Below are 21,896 nucleotides of genomic sequence, written 5' to 3' on the forward strand. Positions count from 1 at the left end.
GAAAACCAGACAACATTCTTGGTCACAGCTGCGGCTTCCCACGGATTTAACTTAGGCAAAACCCACCATGCAGCTCTGTATTGAGATGCTGAAGGCTATATAGATATATGATAAATGAGAGAAAAGATATCCAAAGAAGGGGTGGGGGAAAGCAGGATTTTCTCAAGTAAATAAAATTTGGAAGGAGAGGTTAAGGGTGTAGGAATCAAGAGTCCCATTTTGTGGCATAATATGATTCTGATACCTTTTTTGAGGTGCAATGGAAATGGCAAAAGCTATTGTCTATACAAGTGTGGATCTTAGAAGGAAAGTCTGGGATATAAATTTGTAAGTCATTAACATAATGGTGGTATTATGGGAATTGAAAGCATCACCTAAAGAGAAGATCTAGGGAGAAAAAAAGAGAAGGGTTCACCACTAGGTTAGTGAAAGTCACTTTTAAAAAAGCAATGCATAGGCCGGGCGCAGTGGCTCAAGCCTGTAATCCCAGCACTTTGCGAGGCCAAGACGGGAGGATCACAAGGTCAGGAGATCCAGACCATCCTGGCTAACATGGTGAAACCCCGTCTCTACTAAAAAATACAAAAAACTAGCCGGGCGAGGTGGCGGCGCCTGTAGTCCCAGCTACTCGGGAGGCTGAGGCAGGAGAATGGCGTGAACCCGGGAGGCGGAGCTTGCAGTGAGCTGAGATCCGGCCACTGCACTCCAGCCTGGGCGACAGAGCGAGACTCCGTCAAAAAAAAAAAAAAAAAAAAAAAAAAAAAAAGCAATGCATAGACACTGCACAGAAGAAGAGGAGAAAGTAAAGGAAATTGACTGTAAGAGAGAAGAGCCAGCTGGGAAAGAGATAGATGGGAGTGAGACAGATTGGGTTTCACTAAGACACAGACATTACACCTGAACCAAGAGGAAGACAACAGCACAGTTTCTGACACAGTGTAATCACCCAATAAAGGCTTGTTAAATTAATGACTGGATGAATGAGTTACAGACTGAACTAGCATGGCATTTCTAGAATTAAGAGTTGACTAGGAAAGGATGGAAATACATGGTAAAATTATGATAACTCTAAGAAGTTCAGACCAAGGTGATGCTGTAAACTTACCTTAGTTTTATTTTAATATACTCACCAACCAAAAAAGAGTAAGTTCTGTAGTATTTTCTACTCTTTAATAAAATTTAACAATGAAATAGATTATTGGGAAGTAATCAGTAAAACTTTTGTAGATTAATTTTAACTGCTTAGACAAGGAAAAATGTATTGAACCTTAGAAGTACAAAAAGAAATATTACAACGGTATACAGAAATACAATAATGACTCAAAATACTTCCACTGAAATGCAACAGAAAAACTGTAAGCCATTCTATCTTAGAAAAGAAGCAGTCCTAATGAAGTAGATTTTTGAAAACTATCATACAGGTAAGCTCATTAGTTGCAATGAAAGTTCTCCCTACTGATCTAGGAGTACTTAATGATCAGGATTTGTTATGTCTCAAAAACAAAGGTACTTTTTAATTCATGTGATAGCTCACTGAGGAGGTTTCAAATCTGGAAACTTTTAAATGATGATACATAATACATGTATAAGAGCACAAAAACACTCCAAAGCAAACACAGACTTACTTAATTCAAAACATTACATTTTCTCCTCAAGTCTCATTCATTAATAAAGTAATATAATAATAAAAAAGTTATGCTCAACAATCACCTATACTATAAACAGTGTTTCAGTGATGGCTTTTCTGTGTTAAAGATGAAGCTAGCTGCTCCCTGTGAAACATATTAACGGTATCTGTGGACCCATCCACCGACACTAGACTCCACTCTTAACAGATGGAAACTGAAAAGCCCTCAAACCCCAGCACGCCCTGCTGAAACACCAAAGCAACAAACTGAAAAATACCCAGAAGAACCAAACCAAGTTACAGTTCTGGAAGTCCTTATCAAAGGTAAATATTTTTAAAGAACAAATTAGAATATTAATAAAGAATTTTAAGTATGAGTCAACATAAATATTTTAAAAATTTCATTTACAGCAAAACCTGCTAAACAATAAATTCTACAATAAAAAATACATCTACTCAACCATATTTTTCTCCAGGAAGAAAAACTCCCTGTGTATTTCAAGGTACTTTGTACCATGTTTTCATCCACTACTCTGTTATCTATCAAACTGCTTAATGTCCATCAAGAACACTCATTTCCAATTTTTTTCATCCCATTTGGTCAAAAATTCCAAAATATCAGAATTCTCTCTTTAGAAGAGTTGATTTCCCTGAGTTAACGGACCAATCAGTAAGAGTTATTCTGAATATCACTGAGTAATTTTGAATGTTGCCAACCCATTCAGATCAATGCCCTTTTGCCCTATCTCAGGTGGTTTAACACAAGAAAATAATTTCAATTATTTTCCCTTCTTGAATCCTATTAAAACATCTATAACTATATATATGGAAAGATTCTTCTTATAGCAAGGACTTTTTTTGGTAGCAGAGGGGTAAAGTAAGTAATTCAATCATTCATTATAACACTAGGATTTACTAGTAAAAATTTAAGTAAAAAGCTTATTTTTTAAAGCTTTTGTCTTACAAATCAAGACAGGCCATATGAAATATTTACTTCAAAGAAACATACATCTCAGAACAAACTTTCAAAGAAATCTCATCCAATCACATGTTTCTTTGTCAATAAAGTTCTATAAGCCTCATTTTATAGAAGAAGAACAATTTAAAGGGAGTAGGAAAAGATAAAATTGATTTTTTTAAAGAAGAAATATTCATTCTAACATGGAAAACAATAAAATATCCTTCTTTAACTTGAATTCCAATATTAAAAAGAAAATAAAGAGATTATAAAGAGATTATAAAAACAACTCTAGATGAGTTGTTTTCCAAAATGTATTCATAAATTGGTTGTTTGACACCAAGTACAGTTGACAGAATCCATGTGAAATATAAATGAAAATTGAGGCCAGGTGCAGTGGCTCACGCCTGTCATCCCAGCACTTTGGGAGGCTGAGGCAGGCGGATCATGAGGTCAGGAGATCAAGACCATCCTGGCAAACATGGTGAAACCCTGTCTCTACAAAAATACAATAAATTAGCTGGGTATGGTGGGGGGTGCCTGTAGTCCCAGCTACTTGAGAGGCTGAGGCAGAAAAATGATGTGAACCTGGGAGGCGGAGCTTGCAAGGAGTCGATATCAGGCCATGGCACTCCAGCCTGGGCGACAAAGCGAGACTCTGTCTCATAAAAAAAAAAAAAAAAAAAAAAAAAAAAAGGAAAATTGAATTATTAAGGTAGTCAAAAAATTATATTTAAATCATATTATAACCAAGTATTAATAATAGGTCTATCTGTTCTATAACCCTTTACGGCCTGATCTAAGCCCACAATTGAGACTAGAATCAGGTTAGAAATTTGGGCATTATTTTTTGTCTTACAAATCAAGACAGGCCGAGTGTGAAAATGAAACTCTGGCAGGTATGGTGTCTTCTATAACAAAAAAAGAGAGCACCAACAAGTTGGGCAGAGATAGACTCGGTACTCAGACAAGTGGGGACACTGATTGCTGGTTCTGGTCTCAGGTACATAATAAGCTATCAGTGCCTATGAATGACATTGAATCAAGAGAGCATCGCCCTGGCCAAAGTGGAGATTTAGCAGTAGAAGGTAGGGCTAGCAGGTATCCATAAGGTTTAAACTGCAAAACAAAGTAATTTATAATATAAGGCCTCATCATCTAACTAAACAAATTAAACTCATACCTGCATTCATTACAACTCACAATATTCTACAACTCTCTATTTTTAAAATGAGATACTGGGTATGAAAACACTGTGATAAAGTGGAAAGTATATACAAATAAAAGGTATAATTTTCAGACTTTTAGCACTGAAGACCAGAGCCATGAAATGTTTCTTAAAAAGGCACAAACCTTTACTAGCTTTGTCTAAAGGTTCCAAATCACCCACAAAATTCAGTATATCAGGGTACTTCTCTTCACATACTTCCACCAGGAAATGAAGTAGCGTTGTTTTCTGATCTGCTGACTTTGTGTCCTTTAGCTAAATAGAATAGGAGGGAGAAAAAACACAGAGTCATAAGTATGTTGATATTCTGTCTACTTAAATAATGTTAATACTGTACTTTGTAGATAAGGACTCAAAGTTGTAAAATTAGTTGATTTCGTTTTTGAAAAACAACTATTTAAATACTTGACAAACTACTTTTGACTTGCTGCTGCTTGGTGAAAATCATTATTTGTTGCAAAAAAGGAGTAAGTTTAATCCAGTATGCAATGTTTTATAGAAAAAAAAATATGTGGCAAAATGTCTAGGAAAACAGAGTAACCTATGAGTCTATTTAATAGGAGTATTTAAACATCCCTGGGCATTCATCCATTTATCACTTGCACACACTCATAGAATGCCTACTAGACACTGTAGTAGTTGAAGATCTAACAACAAATAAATCACAGACTTTCCTCAAGAAGCTGTTTAGTTAAAAAATATACATATTTTCCTTGATGTGACAAATAGTATAGTAAAAATAATCACAAAGTTCATCTAGGAGGACATGGCATCAGAACTGAAACTTCAAAGACAAGAAGTTGTATGGGCTTAGGGAAGAGAAGGAAAAAATACAAAAGTGCAATAACACAGGTTCATGCAGCAGCATTTACAAGGACTATAGATGAGGAAGGATATGACACATCTGAGGTGGCTGAGTGCCTCCAGAATTAAAGTGTATCTGTATTAGGGAAGGCAAGTAGGGACATGGCAAAGATATAAATCTGAAAAGACCAGAAAATAAAAGGAAAGGTAATGTCATGCAATGGAAATAGGATTTTGATTTTGAAGTAATGCCAGTTTTCCATCTAGATGAGAGATGATCAGATATACATTTTAGAAAGCTTCCTCCAGTGAGTGTGGCTAAAAAGATTAGGGCAAGAGTACTAAGAGAAGCATGAATAGTAATTAAAAAACCCGTGGCAATAATCAGGCAGGGAAAGAGGGCAGTCTGAACAGAGGTTGTGCCTGGGAAATGGGGACAATGAGACCATGTGGGTGTGGAAACCCAGATGCTGTAAACTAACACAGGTCAGAAAAGATGAGAAACAGATTTGTATGAGGTGGCCAAAGAAGAAAATTGTTTGCTTTGGACAAGGTAACTTGGAAGCTTTTCGGCAGTATCCAGATGTCTTGAAAGAACATAAATTTATCTATCTATGTATAGAACACGTTTTCATTATTTTTTTTCATGATTGCCCCCTAAGGAGTTTTTAGGCAGTTTTTTCCTAATTGCACCTATAAAATTTTAAAACCACAAAGGTGATGCATTTGTTTATATACTGTATGCATTTCTGTGCTTTACACCGAAAAACTAGTTAAACAAGTAAAACATTTTTGCTCTCCAAGAACCAATTTTTTATCCCTGAAAAATACCTATTGAAGATACATAGCTAGACCTCAGAGGAATAAACTGGGGCACCAACTTGTGACCAGTTGATCAAATTAACATAAACAGGCATGTAGAATGAATGAAAAGAGGATACGGGCTTGACATGACCAGGGTGGACCAATCCTAATCTGAAATGGCTAAGGAGTACAATCACAGGGAGAGGTAGTAAAGCAAAAACTTGAACAATGATAGAAGTTATCTTGGGTTTTGTGTAGCGTTGGGGTAGAAAGTATTGGCAAGGAGGAGTGGTATGAACACAGGACTAATAGGTAATCTAGTAGCATTCCCTACCATCAAGTAATCATTTAGAGCAGAGATACAAATAAAGGGTTAAAAAAAATGAGTCTTTTCCACCAGAATTTAATTTAGAGCTGGAAATTCAAGGCATATCTAATTAGGCACAGCCCTATTTACTAGCTTCCTTTCCAAGAATTTCCCACTTTAAAATTGATTCCTAAATAAATTCCCATAAGTAATATTTTTAAAAATCCAACCTCACTAAATATTCTATCACTATCAGAAAAATACCAAATAACTGTGAATGTCCGGTAGTGGAAGAATGAGAGATTTCTGTGCCATCAGACATATTAACATACTGACTACTTATTGATTCAAAAACTATCATAGCCCTGAGAACAGTGAGTTACCCACCTAGACAGCCTTACTTTCACAACATGACACATGTAATAGGTTTAAATGCTATGCTGACCTACACAACATGCAAGTTATACAGTGGTTCCCAGTACTTTAAAAACAGACTGAATATGAACACTTAGTCCATTATTTGGTACCTTATTTAAAAGAAATACAGATTTCACAACATAGAGCTGAGTGTTTTATCAAAGGACGCTTCAAAAATATGACTCCATTGACTACCTAGACAAATTGTCACTAACATATGTGGATGATTTGGCAATGTTAAAGCATGCCCTTGACTAATTAATAGTCTTGAGCAAGTTACTGGACCTTAGCTTTCACACAGGTAAAATAAGAAAATGAAACAACATAGAAACTCTAAACTCACCTTTTACTCTAAAAATATTAAGTATATATTATAGTGGAACTAAGAGTTAGTAGACACAGTACAATCTAATTTTAAAAAACTAGAAGAATGGAGAAATGTATTAATAATCTCATTTCAGAGTTATTTCTGTACGTTTGGGTCACTTGGAATCATTCTATAGGCTTCTGTTTTTACATATAGACTCATGAATGTCAAACACAATTTTTAAAAGTTTCCTTACAATCCTATAATTTCATTCATACTATCAGTTTAAATAGGTAAGGCCAGATTAAAAGCAGCAAACTCTTACAAATAGTTTTCTCTTTGTACAGCCACCAAAAGTTAACATGAAAGTTGTATTCTGTTTTGTTAAAAACCACCCTAGTAGCAAAGATCCTTTTTCTCACCTACCCTCATTTACAGCAAGGACTACTTGGGGAACATCCTTCCTACTCTGAACTCTCAGCAATCCATTATTACCAGTCTACACCCTTGTAGTCTGTGTGGAATGTTAAGACAATCACCATCTACTTCCATAATTTGTAAAGCCTAGAGAGAGTATTCCAGTAGTATTTGTGATATAGCTAAACAGCCAGCAACTGCTAGGATTAACGTATCAAGAAATCTCAATGATGGAAGAACAACCAATTGGATCAATCTTGGTCTTTATTTATAAGCAATGAGAATTCAGAATTTAGAATCATGGAACACAATGTAGTTTGTAGCAACTACTAGTTTAATAAATGTTAAGTACTCAAGTCAAACACAGATTTGAGTTATTCAGAGACAATTATAAAGCTAAACACTGATTTAGGTGGAGGGTGCTACCATGGGTTGTCTTGTTGAATACATCAACTGAGTAGCAAGCAGCATACTGGGAACAGTCTAATATTAAAAAGTACACTCACTGAATAGTAAAGCGTAGCACATTACTCCTATCATTTCAAAATGGGTATTTAACAATTGAAAGACACCATTCAAACTTTCAAGTAAATAAATTTGAAACTAAGCCTAATAAATAAGAGGTTCAGAAAAGAAGCACGTTGTTGATAATGCATGGTGTCTCATTTAGAAATTACTATGGAACTCTAAACTCCAGGGCAGAGATTTTTCATTCATGTTCTAACATTCTCTAGAAAAATTTCACAATGCTGCCAAGACACTCTTCCTGCCTCAACTACTCTATTCTCTCCTTCCCCTCCCTCTAATCATTTTTCAAAAAGTCTTCCAAAAGCATGAAAGCATAAAATATATTAGGTCCTTATCCATTTGCTCAATATTTTTTTGTTTCATTAATGAACATTACCAACTAAAAAGGCACATTCTACTTCTACTCCTATCATATTCATTCATATCATAATCAGTTTCTGAGTTAGAACAATTAAATCTTGGAAGACAGTGTTAATTTTGTTGAAGATGAGTAACAACTTAAGTACACTTTGCAATGCTAAATCTTGGAAAGAAAATAAAATATTGGCTTTAAAAATATGTTCAGGTTAAAAGTATGCTTTATTTAAACTTTAACAGTCAGTGCTTGACAGGATTTCTATTGTATTATTGTCAAGAGATTTATCTTACTGATGAGTAATCATCACTGTTAAATAGAATTTCCTATTTATGTATTGTTTCTTTAAGGTACATTTAATGTGGCATAAATGTCAAATAAACAAAAGATGGATGGAGTTTCTCCAACCACTCTGTTCATTCCAGACAAAATAATGTTAAAAGTGGATCCTGTAATAAATCATGGCCTAGTTGTCAGTCTGAAGTAAAACTCCCTTGTAGTTACAGTGTAAGGTTTGGGGATATTTTTGAGGTATTCAGCACAAATTTGGATGACATTTAAAGAATATTCCATTATCTTAGTTACATAGAAATAATTTAAATTTAAACCCTAAAATAAAAACTCAGCATCTTGATGATCTTCAGAAGTCAAGGAACTAGAATCCCTTCCTGTTTGAAATAATGAAACTTACATCCTAAGAATATTATCACATTAATAACTCTATTCCGCATCATTATGTTCCTATAATCTAGGTATGTATCAAAGCAGCATTGAATATTTAGATGTTTAGATGCTGTGGACATTAGTGACCACCAGAAACATGACAAAGTTCTGAAAAATCTTGTCATGGCACCATTAACAGTTTAGAAGAATACAACCTTTGAATAATATTAATGCTGAGGATGACAGTAGCAATTCTTGTTTGGTACTTACTGTGAGACAGACACTAGTCAAATAATATAACACATGTTAACTGCTTAAAACATACAACCCCCAACTAGCATTATATCCATTATTTAAAAAGGAAAAAGGAAATTTAGAGAGATCATATAGCTTACGCTGGATCACATGGAGCCAACGATTGGAACGCATGTCTGTGTGAATACAAAGCTCTTATCCACTATAAAATATAGTTTCTTTATAGAAGTCTTTAGCCTAGCTTATTATTAACAAAAGAAAGCAAATTCTCAAAAAATGGTAGTAAAACAACAAAAGAGCACTAATGCAATTAAAAATATTAGCACCCTTTAACCTGCTAATTCTAGCATGGAAAGCATCTAAAAACAGACACCACGCTCCCTTGAGGTCATTTCTAGCTCTAAGAGCACAAAATTCTATTGTTTTATCTATAAAATAAATGAAATGCCATCTGAATCATATCAATCAAATAGCAACTCTTTATATATTTCTAATGGATAACTGCTGACAAAATATAATATCACATGATTGAAGAAAAAGGTATCTATAAAGTTTAACCTTCAATGGATTTATACAACTATATTTTAATAGCATCATATCCCATTTCAAATCTTTTGCAGAATAAAGTGGATTGCGTATGCATAAAATAGCATAAAGGTATCCATGTGAAAATGAATGTATGAAGACACACTGACAAAGACTATATCACAGTTGCTCAGATAGAAAGCTCAAAAAGTCAATATGGTAGTACAAATTCACTAACAAAACCAACCACCATTATAGAATGGATATTGTTTTCTGGTGTGTGTGTGTGCTTGTGTGCTTGCCTGGTATTTTGTGTGTGTGTGTGTATTTGAGATGGGCTCTTGCTTTATTTACATATATATATATATATATATATATATATATGTTTAAATATATATATATTTTAAATAATCATTGTGCTAATGAAATTTTTCAAAACAAAACAGTATCATTCCAAGACAAATGGCAATGAAAATCTTGAAATAAATAAAACAAGATGGTTGAGGCAGGAGAATTGTATGAGCCTAGGAGTTCAAGACTGCAGTGAGCTATATAAACTCACCACTGTACCCCAGCATAGGTGACAGAGTGAGACCTGGCTCTTAAAACAAACAACAAAACAAAACAAGCCCGAGGTGCTTATGCCACTGCCATAACCATAACCGTTAATACTAAAATACAACTTTCTTAATAATTTTAAAGATAGAAACTAATTGATATTAGGTAAATTAGATATTAAGGCATACAAATATTAAATTACTTATGGCACTCATATATAAAAACAATTTATATTAATTTTCATTTTAAAATGATGAGAATTAAAACATTAAGTGACCAAGAAAGTGCTTTAAATAATGTGGACTTCCATAATTATAATATGCTACCATATCCCCACACACTTTCTCTGAATTATATTTTTAACACATTTCTCTTGAATTACAGTGAGTGTAGAAACTTCTATATAAAAAGCATTTTTGTTTTTTAGTAAAAGTTTAGCATATTACATTGTCTATTATATTGCACTGTTCTGTTCATACGGCCCCCTTTTTCCCGCAAAAGTTATAAAACAGCTCAATGTTCTTTATAAAAAAGGACTATTTTCAGTTCTTTTAGTACTGAGAGATCAGAAAACACACATTCATAACAGGCAAATGGGAAAAACTACTAGAATAAACAATCTGCAAGGGAACAAATATGATTAGAATACAAATATATTTTTAAAACGCTAAACTCAGATGATCAAAGACATAAAAATATACAAGATACTGCTTCGCCAACTATATCAGCACTCTCTACCCTAACAAAAACACTCTCACCAAGAACAACGAATCATGGCAGGGTTGCAGTGAGACCAGCACTTTCATAGTGCCAGTCTATGAAAGCCACTGCAGGCATGTGCAAATCAGTAAAACCTCCAGGCAAATAATTTAGTAACATATGTCAAAAATTTTAAAGATATTCTTGTTTGGAGTAGTTTCAGAAAATTCACTGGAGTCCAATACTGTCCAGCCAAAGCTATATAACTAAACTGCTATTTTAGAGCACGGATTTCTTAATCTAATAATAAGAATTTCTCATGGGAACAATTAACAAAAATTGGAGAAAGTGCTTAGAAAGTGAACATGTTTAGATTGTTTATACAACTGGACCAAATACATTAATTTTAAATTAACGCTTTTTTAACCCTTAAAATTTTATTAATAATTAACAGACTTTATATTTTAGAGCAATTTTAGCTTTACAGGAAAAACGAACAGAAAACAGAGTTCCTATATATCCTTCCCTATGCGAACACAGAAATTATCCTGTGGTAAACATTTTACATTTGTGTGGTACATTCGTGACAAGTAATGTATCAGTATTGACACGTTATTGTTAACCAGTTTCCACATTAAGGTTCGCTCTTTGTGTTCTGCAGTTCTATGTGTTTTGATAAACTCAGTGTTATTCATCCATCACTACAGTGTTATACAGAATAGCTTTACCACCCTAAAAAATTCTGTGTCTCACCTATTCATTCTTTCCTTCTTCCCTCTCCCCAGAACCCCTGGCAACTACTGATGTTTTACTGTCTCTAGACTTTTGTCACTTACAGAACATCACATAGTTGGAATCATACAGTACATAGCCCTTCCAGTCTGGTTTCTTTCACTTAGCAATAGGAATTTAATGTTCTTCCATGTCTTTCCTTGGCTTAAGGAGATCATTTATTTTTAATATTGAATAATATTCCAAATGAATATACCATAGTTTATCCATTCACCTACTGAAGGACATGTTGCTTGCTTCCAAGTTCAGGCAATTACGAATAAAATGGCTGTAAACATTTGTATGCAGGTTTTTGTGTGTTGTTTTCAATTCATTTGGGTAAATATCCGGGAGTGTGATTACTGGATGGTTTGTTCTACATATAGCTTTGTAACTGCCAGTTATCTAAAGTTGATGTGCCATATTTTGCTTTCCCACTAGCAATGAATGAAGGTTGTACTATATACTAACCAGCACTTGGTGCTGTCAGTGTTTAGTATTTTAGCAATGGCAGTACATATGCAGTGGCGTCTTATTGTTTTAGTTTGCAATTCTTTAATGACATATGCTGCTGACTATTATAGGGTCAGAAAAATTACAGCTCCATCCTCTTAGGGTCCTTGCTGGTCTGACAATTTAATTTGACGTGAGATAGATTAACAGGAGAAATGTGTAATGCAAGTTTTCCGTAGCACAAAGGCCATCAAAGGAATGAAGATTGAAAGAAATAGAGTCAGTTACCCATATACTGGGTTGAGCAAAGAATAGTTGTTAAGAAGCAACTACATTAGGTGGGAAATTATTTTTAACAAGGCCTCTACAAAATTCTCTTTGTTGAGACTTTTTATTGTTGAAGATTAAAGATACTGCATCTTTCTGGTATAGGAAGGCCATCTTTTGCATCAAAATTTTATCTTCTGCTTTTAAGAAATAGCAAGGAGGTCAAAGTGATCTTTCTATACCTACTATTTTTCAAGTATCTTTAAATTAAATAGTCATTATACCAGAATAGCATATTTTAATCCCTTCAATATTTACTTAACACCTATACGTTTTGATGGGTATCTGTTCACATCTTTTGATCATTTCTTTAAACTGGTTTATTTTCTTAGTTTTAAGAGTTTTTGTACATTTTAGATAAAAGTCTTTTATCAGATATGTGTTCTGGAAAAATTTTCTTACAGCCTGTTGTCTTTTCATTGTCTTAACTGTTTGCCACAGTTTTAAATTTTAATAAAGTTCAATTTATCAATTTTTTTCTTTCATAGATCATGCTTTTAGTGTTATATCTAAAACATCATAATCAAAACAAAGGTCACATAGATTTTCTCTTATCTTCTATAAAATGTATAGTCTTACATTTTATATTTAGGTCTATGATAAATTTTTAGTTAATTTTTGTGAAAGATATTAGGTCTGGTAACTTTTTTTTTTTTTTAATGTAGATGTTCTAGCACCTTTTCTTTAAAAGAAAGACTATTCTTTCACTATTGAATTACCTTTGTTCCTTTGTCAAATATCAACCAACTATATTTATACGAATCTATTTCTGAGGACTATATTCTGGTCCATTATTTAAATTTTTTTTTTTTCCCTGTGGCTAATACCACAATCTTTTCCTTACTGCAGTTTTATACTAAGTCTGGAAGTCAGAGTGTCAGATTTCCAACTTAGTTCTTCTTCTTCAGTATTGTGTTAGCTATTCTGGATCTTTTGCCTCCCCATACAAACTTTGAAATCATTTTGTTAATATCCATAAAACAACTTGCTGGAACTCTCACTGGGGCTCTATTGAACCTATAGATCAAGTTGGGAAGAAATGACACCTTAGCCATACTGAGACATGCTTTCTATGAACATGAAATATCTATTACTTTATTAGATCTTCTTTGATTTCTTTCAAAGTTTTGTAGTTTTCCTCATACAGATCTTATATGTATTTTGTTAGATTAATACCTATGTTTTAAATTTCCAATTCCAATTGTTCATTGCTGGTATACAGGAAACCAATGGCTTTTTAAAATAGGGGACCTCATAATTTAAAACTTTGATATCATTGCTTAACAGTTCCAGGAGGTTTATTTTTTGTCAATTTGGTGGCAGGGTGGAGGAGGGGGTTCTACATAGGCAATCATTTCATCTGTGAAGAAAGAGTTGTGTTTATTCTACCCCAATTTTTATAGCTTTTATTTTTCTTGTCTTATTGTATTAGCTAGGACTTCCAACACAATGTTCAAGAGGAGTAGTGAGAGAAGATACACCTGCATTGTTTCCAATTTTAGGGAAAAAACATCTAGTTTCTTACTATTAAGTATGATGCTAGCGGTCGGTTTTATGTAGATGTTCTTTATCACAACTTGAGGAAGTTCCCCTCCATCCCTAATTTAGTGAGAATTTTTCTCATTAATGAATGTTGGATTTTGTCAAATGCATTTTCTGCATCTGTTGGTGAGTTTTCTTCTTTAGTTCATTGATGGTGATAGATTACATTAACGGATTTTCAAATGTCGCACCCAGCTTGGATGCAAATAATTAAAAAGTGTTCCCTCTGCTTCTATTTACTTGAACAGATTTAGAGAATTGAAATTATTTCTTCCTTACATGTTTGATAGAATTTACTGGTGAAACCATCTGAGTCTTGTTCTTTCTGTTTTTGAAGGTTATTCATTATTGATTCAAGTACTTTAATAGATTCAGATTATCTATTTCCTCTGGTGTGACTTTTGGTAGATGGCGTCTATCAAGGTCCATTTCATCTAGGTTATCACATTTGTAGGCTTGGTCGTGTTAATAATATTCTTCCGCTATCTTTTTAACATCCATAGGATCAGTAATGATAGTCTCTCTTTCATTTTTGATACGGGTAATTTGTATCTACTTTTTCTCTTGGTTAGCTTGGCTATTGATCTTTTTAAAGACTCAATCAGATATTGGTGGGTTTGACTTTATTAATTTTCTGTATCAATTTCATTGATATCTGCTCTAGTATATATTAGTGCTTTGTCTTACCTTCTTCAGAGTCCATTTGCTCTTCTTTTTCTTGTTTCCTAAGGTTAAAAATTATTATTTTTAGATCTTTCTTATTTTCTAATGTATGCACTTGATGCTATAAATTTCCCTGTAAGCATTGCTTTCATTGTATCCAACAAAATTTTATAAGTTGTATTTTCATTTTCATGTTTCATATAAGCAGATCAAACAGAATGATTTTAAATGAGATGTTTTTGTTTTTTTAAATATAAATACAGAAACTTGTGAACTTTACTTAACAAAACACATGCCTGATATATCTCAAGTGATATTTTTCAGTTTCTTCTGGTGGTGGTAGATTATGTACCTCCCAATGCTGGAACCACAGTTCAAAGCCAGCTATGACACATTTCATCATCATCCTCTCCCCATCCCCCAAGAACAAATGTTCATAGGTACCAATGGCTAAGTATTACTATGTGGATAATAATGTTGCATGTTTTGTCTCTGATTCCAAAAATGTAGAAACAATGCAGACCCTTGATAAAGGAGAGGTAAGACACTTGTTAGAGTATCAGGAATGGAGTGTCTTGTTTCCGTTTTTTATTTTTCACTTATAAAATATATAAAAGAGAAATCTGAATTAAACAGGGATGGTAATATTCACTTTAGGTGCTATCTCTGAGGAGGCAGTTGTCTATAAGCATGATGCTGAGGAGGATTTGGAGGCTGGGTGTTTGGGGGAAAGCGTAGTGTGATAGAGAAGCTATGTTTGCTATGAGAGCAGGAAGATGAAGGCCCACAAGTAGTCTATTTGCTGAGCCTGAGCAAAGTCACTCTATCTTTTATAATTCTATTAAAAGAATCATTCTCATTTACAACATTTAATAGCAATTGAAAAACAAAGGTGACGTGAAAAGAATTTACCAAAATGCTATTTAGAAAAGCCAATTAAATATTTCTTAGAAAATGTCATAGATTAAATGTGTTAATGAATGAGTCAAAGGGGGTTGAGCATTCTAAATAGTTTCACATTGCTTTGGAAATCAGTATTTCTGTGATTTAATTGGCTGCATGTAAAATAAGAATGGCATTTGTTATTTGCAAGTCTTTGGCCCATACTGCTTTACTTTAAAAGGTTGCCAAAATTTACTGGTATAATTTTGCCAATCTAATAAAGAATAAAAATCCTTCCCAAAATAACCTGAATGCAAATGGAACAATGGATTTGCTTGGCAGAGATCTTTCTTAAAAATAAATTCATAGAGTAAAGGAAAAAGTGATACATAGGGATCAAAATTTCACAAAAACGACTCACAGTATTAACTTGTGTGAGTGTGACAGGTATGCAAAATACAAACTGCCTGAAATAGGCAAAGGTATCCTGTCTCACGCTTTTATAGTCACTGAAACCCTTCTTGTACAAGGTAGAGACTTGCAAAATGACTCGAGAAACAGCCCTTCAACTTATTTCAGTTCCACTACATGCCTGAAATTCACACTCCTTTTCAAAGTTTTCATTTTCAGAGAAATGTTTAGCTTGGCATGAGAGGAAAGCAGCAATTTTTGAAAATATTTTCACTACTCATTCTTTTTTTTTTTTTTTTTTTTTTGAGACAGAGTCTCACTCTTTTTACCCAGGCTGGAGTGCAGTGGCACCATCTCGACTCGCTGCAACCTCTGCCTCCTGGGTTCAAGTGATTCTCCTGCCTCAGTCTCCTGAATAGAGTAGCTGGGATTACAGGCGCCCGTCACTACGCCCGGATAATTTTTGTAGTTTAGTAGAGACAGGGTTTCTCCACGTTGGCCAGGCTGGTCTCGAACTCCTGACCTCAGGTGACAGGCCCGCCTTAGCCTCGCAAAATGCTGGGATTACAGGTGTGAGCCATGGCGCCGGGCCTCACCACTCATTCTTAAGTGAAGAAGTCAAGTTGTTTCTTTTTTGTTTTGGCTTTGGTGTTGGTTAATTTTCATTTTTTCATGTTTGCTTTTGGTTCCAGACCACCAGTCAGGGATTTTCCATTCTGGGATATGAAAGCAGGGCAGAAGACCAAGTGATTCACACTTCAAGTTGAGGATTAAACTCACCTAGGAAGTGGTTTTAAAAATGCCACCAGTCAGGATCCACAACCATTCTTTTTCTAAGTTAATTGAACTGTGTGGGGACTGCGGCATCAGTATTTCTTAAAGGGTACTCCAGGTTGCTAATCAATGTCATCCGAAAGAGATTTGTCACAATTTTGGAAAGAGTCTCATTAGGCTTGGTGGAAACATTAAAGAACATGAGAATTCAATGTTTGTTGTTGTTTATGTTGTTTTAATTATCCCCATCTATCCCCATCACAACTCTGGTGGAGTTATTCTACTTTTTCCACTTTTTGCTTATAAAAGGAATATCCAGAATCATATAAAAAATTCATGCATTAGAAAAGAGAATTTAGGAAAAAGTAATTTTGTCTGTCACCCCCTCACCGTCTTAGCACCTAATCCTCAACACCCATAGCCCCATTACCATGTATTCTTCGATGACTTCAACTTTGAGATGAACTCATTAGATATTCTACTGCCACAGAAAACAGAAGGCTTCCTACAAAGTGACAGTATGGATAAATTTAAAGTGGGATCAATAGTTACTTGTTTCTGCAATTTTCCCAAAGAATAACAGCATAAATACTAATAAAAATTAGTTATTACATGTGGTAAACTCCTTCAAAATTTGTATCTATTACCCCAATATAGGAAGTCAGTTGATTTAATCACCTGGAACAAAGAGCTGCATCACCTTGTTGTACTGATCAGAATGATCTGTTACTCAGAAATTATACATCTTATTAGACATTAGTAAACATTATTAAAAACATGTTATAGCTATTATATGTGGATTAGTAACATCTGCTTCTTAAATTTACCAGTCAAAATTATCTCATATATTTTAATATGATGTTGAACTTTGATGGTGGGGTCAATTCACTCTTTACTTAAAATCCTTTGAAGAAAACGAACTTGGCCCTATCAACACGTCTCTTGGAGAAATATCTTTGACACTAACCAGATACAAACTTTTCTAGGTCGGCACGTTGGTCAGATAAACATCTACCATCTGCCAATTTAATTTCTAAAGATATGTTTTCCACTTAATCAACAGCAGTCCCCCCACTCTCAAAATTAATATAATCTCAAAATGCCTATTATACATTTTTTTTTATCTAAAGTTCAGTACTACATTTGGGGGATTTTTTAATGACAAGCAGTTCTCCATTATTTCTACAAGGTTTATCCTTTTAAAAAGTCAAGCCATCAGAAAACAAGGTACTTATACTATTTTAGCTAAACTAGAAGTAGCATTACTGTGACCGAAACGTACATCTTGTTTCTCATCATGAGGGTTCGCATGAGGTGCCAGGTCCTTAAGAGGCCCAGAATACGTATTTTGGGGGAGAGGGGAAGAGAGGAGGAGAGAAGGAGATGGTTCTAAAAAAAAAGATTCTGATGAAACTTACTCATTTGTTGTTTATAACACTATTCAACATGTTTTCCTTTTGTAAAGATACATATGCAAAATTTCTTATGAAGGTTTAATCAGGGAAAACACTGTTTTTGCTCATGAAGTGAAGTCTTCGCATCACTTTGATCACCAAAAAGTCAAGCACCTATACAGCAACTTTAATTTTTATTTAGATCTTAATCATAAATTCAGTTATATTTACCTTATATGTCATATTTTACTTTTTTGTCATATGCCACATCAAATCTTTGGGATATAAGAAAGTAAATCTTTTTCTCTCTGAATCCAGAGATATTATAGTTACTCATTGCCATCCTGACTACAAATGTCTACAAAGCTACGATACAGCTCCCCAAACTAAAGTATAATGGGCATGAAACTCAAGTATTCATGCTCTTATTTCTAAACAATGCAAAGTTAATTTAATATGAATTTTCATGAATTTTTCATACTTGAGTTAAATTTGTAAAGGGCATTTAAAAGTAAGGATTTGGGATATAAAATGTTAAATGTCATATAATTATCCAGCATGTTTTAACAGATTAAAATACTTCCCTGGCTTTCTACTGTCAAATATATATGGAATTCCTTGTGTAGGAGCTTATCATCAAACCAAATGCTTTATACTCAGTGTGAAAATTCAATCACAATTGTCAAAGATCAAGCTGCTACTTCTGATAACAAATATGATGAGATATCATCTTGTTCAATATATGCTTTCAACTTGACATGTAGGCTAATAAAAAACATGAAGGTGTAGTATTTATTTTGTTTCTTCCACAACAGAAGGCTCCTAAGAGGGATGATCAAAATACTTAGTATCATTGCATGAAAATAAAGTCAACTCTTTATCTGCAGACAGATTAACTGGTTTGCCAACTAACTGTAGTAAAATAATAACAGCTACGGTACATTTGTAAAAGATTTTAAAATTACTATGCATCAGTGATTGTATCTCAATGAGAGGATGTCTATTTATTTTCAACTACAAAATAAACATAAGACACTACTTTTTGTCTTATGGCAATAAATTTCATTCATTCAAGCTATTTATTGAGTACTTACTATATACCAACCACTGTAGTAGGCTATCTTACCTCAGTAATCAGACCTAGTCTCCTGTCAACAGCTTTCCTTAGAAGAAGGCATAAGGACATGAGGAAGAGCATGCAGCCAGTTTTTTTGTGAGTCAACTACAGTTCTGAGATGTAAAACTTAAAGAGGATCACAGACACTTCTGCACGAGGAAACAGACTGTAGTACACGTGTGGCTGTGGACTTAACTTTCCCCTATCTTGCCCCCCACCCTGTTTTTCTTACTTTGCCTTCCTTTTCAGGGAAAGCCTGAATCTGCCATTCTTGCTTGCCTCCTTCTCCTTCAGCTTCCAAGTTCATAACCAGCACACCCTGACAATTCCTCATATGTCCCTGAATTTGTATACTTCCCTATATCCCCACTACATTCTACCTCAAACCCCTCTGCCGTTACCTTAGCTTGGAACTCCATCATCTCAAAGCACAATGATAGTTAACTTAGTGGACACTCAAACCTTTGCCAAATAATTAAAAAAGGAAGCTTCAATTATATGCCCTTTAAGATACTGAGGTAAACAAAAGTAGAATAACAACAAAAAACCCCTGATCTTATTCTCCTTTGAGCAATCACTTCAAACATGCCAGTAGCAATATCTCCCATTAGTTGCCTAAGGTAGACAATTAGGAATTATCTTTGACCTTTCTCTCTTCTCTGCCATCTCCCATACCATCCTTCCTATTACCTTCTCAGTTTGGTTTCCTCTGTTGCTCTCTTAGGTCTCACACTACATGTCAGTCAAACACCAAATACCTCCTCACTGTAACCCTCTAACCCAGCGCTGTCCAATAGAACTTTATGCAATGATGGTAATGTGCCATATATATGCTGCCAATGGGTATGGACACTGAGCACTTGACATGTGGCGAGTGTGACTGAGAAACTATGTTTTTAATTTTATTTACATTTCAACTAATTTGAATTTAAGTAGCCATATATGTTTAATGGCAACAGTACTAAACAGTGCAGCTTAATCTTTTTCTATACTGCTGATAGACATATCTTGCTACAAAACATCTGATCATATTACTTGCCTTACAGAATGTGTCTCCATAAAATCCCCATCATTAGGCAGGATATTCAAAGCTCTTTACAATCTAGACCAACTTCCACCTCAGTCTCATTAGCCCCACTCCTTTCCCATCTAGTTTGCACACGTAGTAGGCCACTCACTGTACTCACACATGCCGTGCTATAACCCTTATAGAAGCTGCTGACTCTTGCTTAAATGCCTTTTCCTCTCACAGAACATCTGCTCATCCTTCAAGATCCAGTTTAAATTCCCATTTCTCTCTGAATACCTAACTACCCTCTCATGGCTGAGCTAGGCTCTCTGTCTAAACTCTGCTGCCATACTTTTTATATATGGCTTCATTAAAGCATTTAATCATAATTAATGGTTTACATGTGGAAAATATCAGTATCATGTATGCCAGGTAAATATCAATCACATACATTAAAGAAAGAATCTGGCAAAGCATCTGGCACAGGACTTCACTCTGAGTAAGCCCAGGATAGATGTGCCAGGTCTTCAGGATGTGTTTTAGGAATTGTATCGCCCATGCTAGCGATCTTCACCAAATATAGCTGCCTAAGAAAACAGAGAGGAAAATAAAAGAATGGAGATGGGGCAAGGGCAACACTCACAAGGCATTGACAGAAATGAGAGGCTTAGGCCAGGGAAATTGTACAAGAAATTTCATGCAGTAAACCTATAGGTAAAGCTGAACTTGTTTTTCACCTTCCCTACCTAACTGGCAATAGCAATAATCAAATTCCTTAATCAGGGAGTGTAGTTGTTACGAGGTCAAGACAAGAAAACGGTTTTCTTGTGATGTGTAACTAAGAAGAATTTGTTGCAAGCAGATCAATAAAGCCCTATTACTATGGCCCACTCCTCAGGAAAGAGCTCTGTTTTATAAAACATTGAATATATTTGCTGTAAGGAAATTCAACCTATGAAAAACACAGAAGGAAAAAAAGGCTCTAAACTTACTCTATTTTCATGTCCTCTACAATTATATTTAGATAGAAACACTTCAAAATCAATGATATCTGAGTTGCATGTATTCCAAAATAATAATTTCCCCTTTATATAAAGGGGTCTCATTTTTCTTTCCTTTTAGTCTGCTTTTGAAAGCAATGCAGAGAAATATTTAAATAGTTAAAAGGTAAAAATGTTAATGGCAATCCTAAGCAATATTCAATATATATACAGGTATCTGAACTGAGTAAGTATGAGTCAGTATTAATAATATTTTGATGTTCCATTTCATTGGTTTGAGAAAGCATAGGTTTACGATATAATTTTGTTATTAAATAAAATCCTTGAGTTGGATTTACAGATTGAAGAAAATTAGTATTTGGATTTAGTTCAGAGGTTGAGTAAATTAGCTCAGTTCACTCTGGGTTTGAGTTCATGGTTCAGTTCAAGTTCTTGATAATGAGCACATCAAAATAAAAAATATTTAAATAATGTAATCAGGGCTGACATTTAAGAGCAAGTGTTCAGGCAAATATGTGTTTTTAAAAAACAAACTCACTTTACAGAGAGAGCTAAGGTTAAATCCGAAGGTTTGAGCATTCCGGGAGCCAGCATTCATGTAGTTTCCCATTAGCAATACAAGTTCCAGCAACTTGCTAAAGCTTTTGCTCTTCTTTATCTCTTCGCAGGCAGTACTGACAGCCATGATGTCAGGTTTGATGTTGTTCACCTGCTCTTCAAACTGAAGCTTAAAGAGAATAGCACTGAGCCGTGGCCGTAGTCTCTTCACATTGCTCATCTGATTGAAAAGAAAACAGCAGATTTCCTTTAAAATGCATGGTATACTTTAGTACTGTACGACTGCAAGTAATCTGGGATGATTTATTGGTATGACAGTACCGAAGAAGCAATATGTCTCCCAAAACTGATAGCAGGAAGAGAGAAAAGCCCTGCTTGTTTTTGTAAGGAATCCAGAGTCATCCCTCAAAACCCAAATTAACAATTTGGATGCTCAATGAAAAGAAAGCTTTAATTAAATGATAATGTTTAATTAAGCAATAAAGTAAGCATTTTTTAAACTAAATTCTAAAAAGGTAACAGGATACATAGGCCACAAATTA

At 34.4% G+C, this 21,896-nt stretch overlaps 1 protein-coding gene across 2 annotated transcripts in view; it reads right to left on the bottom strand.

Annotated features, from left to right (window-relative positions):
* Window positions 1-21,896, bottom strand: part of DIAPH3 (diaphanous related formin 3) — a 496,891-nt gene that overhangs the window by 185,398 nt on the left and 289,597 nt on the right. For both annotated transcript variants that reach the window (XM_050766531.1, XM_050766532.1), the window contains 2 exons: window positions 21,335-21,574; window positions 3,939-4,068 (listed from right to left, as the gene is read on the bottom strand). In XM_050766531.1, coding sequence (XP_050622488.1) covers window positions 3,939-4,068; window positions 21,335-21,574 — 370 coding nt within the window. The remainder of the gene's footprint in view (window positions 1-3,938; window positions 4,069-21,334; window positions 21,575-21,896) is intronic.

Source organism: Macaca thibetana, chromosome 17 (assembly GCF_024542745.1).
Source record: "Macaca thibetana thibetana isolate TM-01 chromosome 17, ASM2454274v1, whole genome shotgun sequence".
NCBI classification, from domain to species: Eukaryota; Metazoa; Chordata; class Mammalia; order Primates; family Cercopithecidae; genus Macaca; species Macaca thibetana.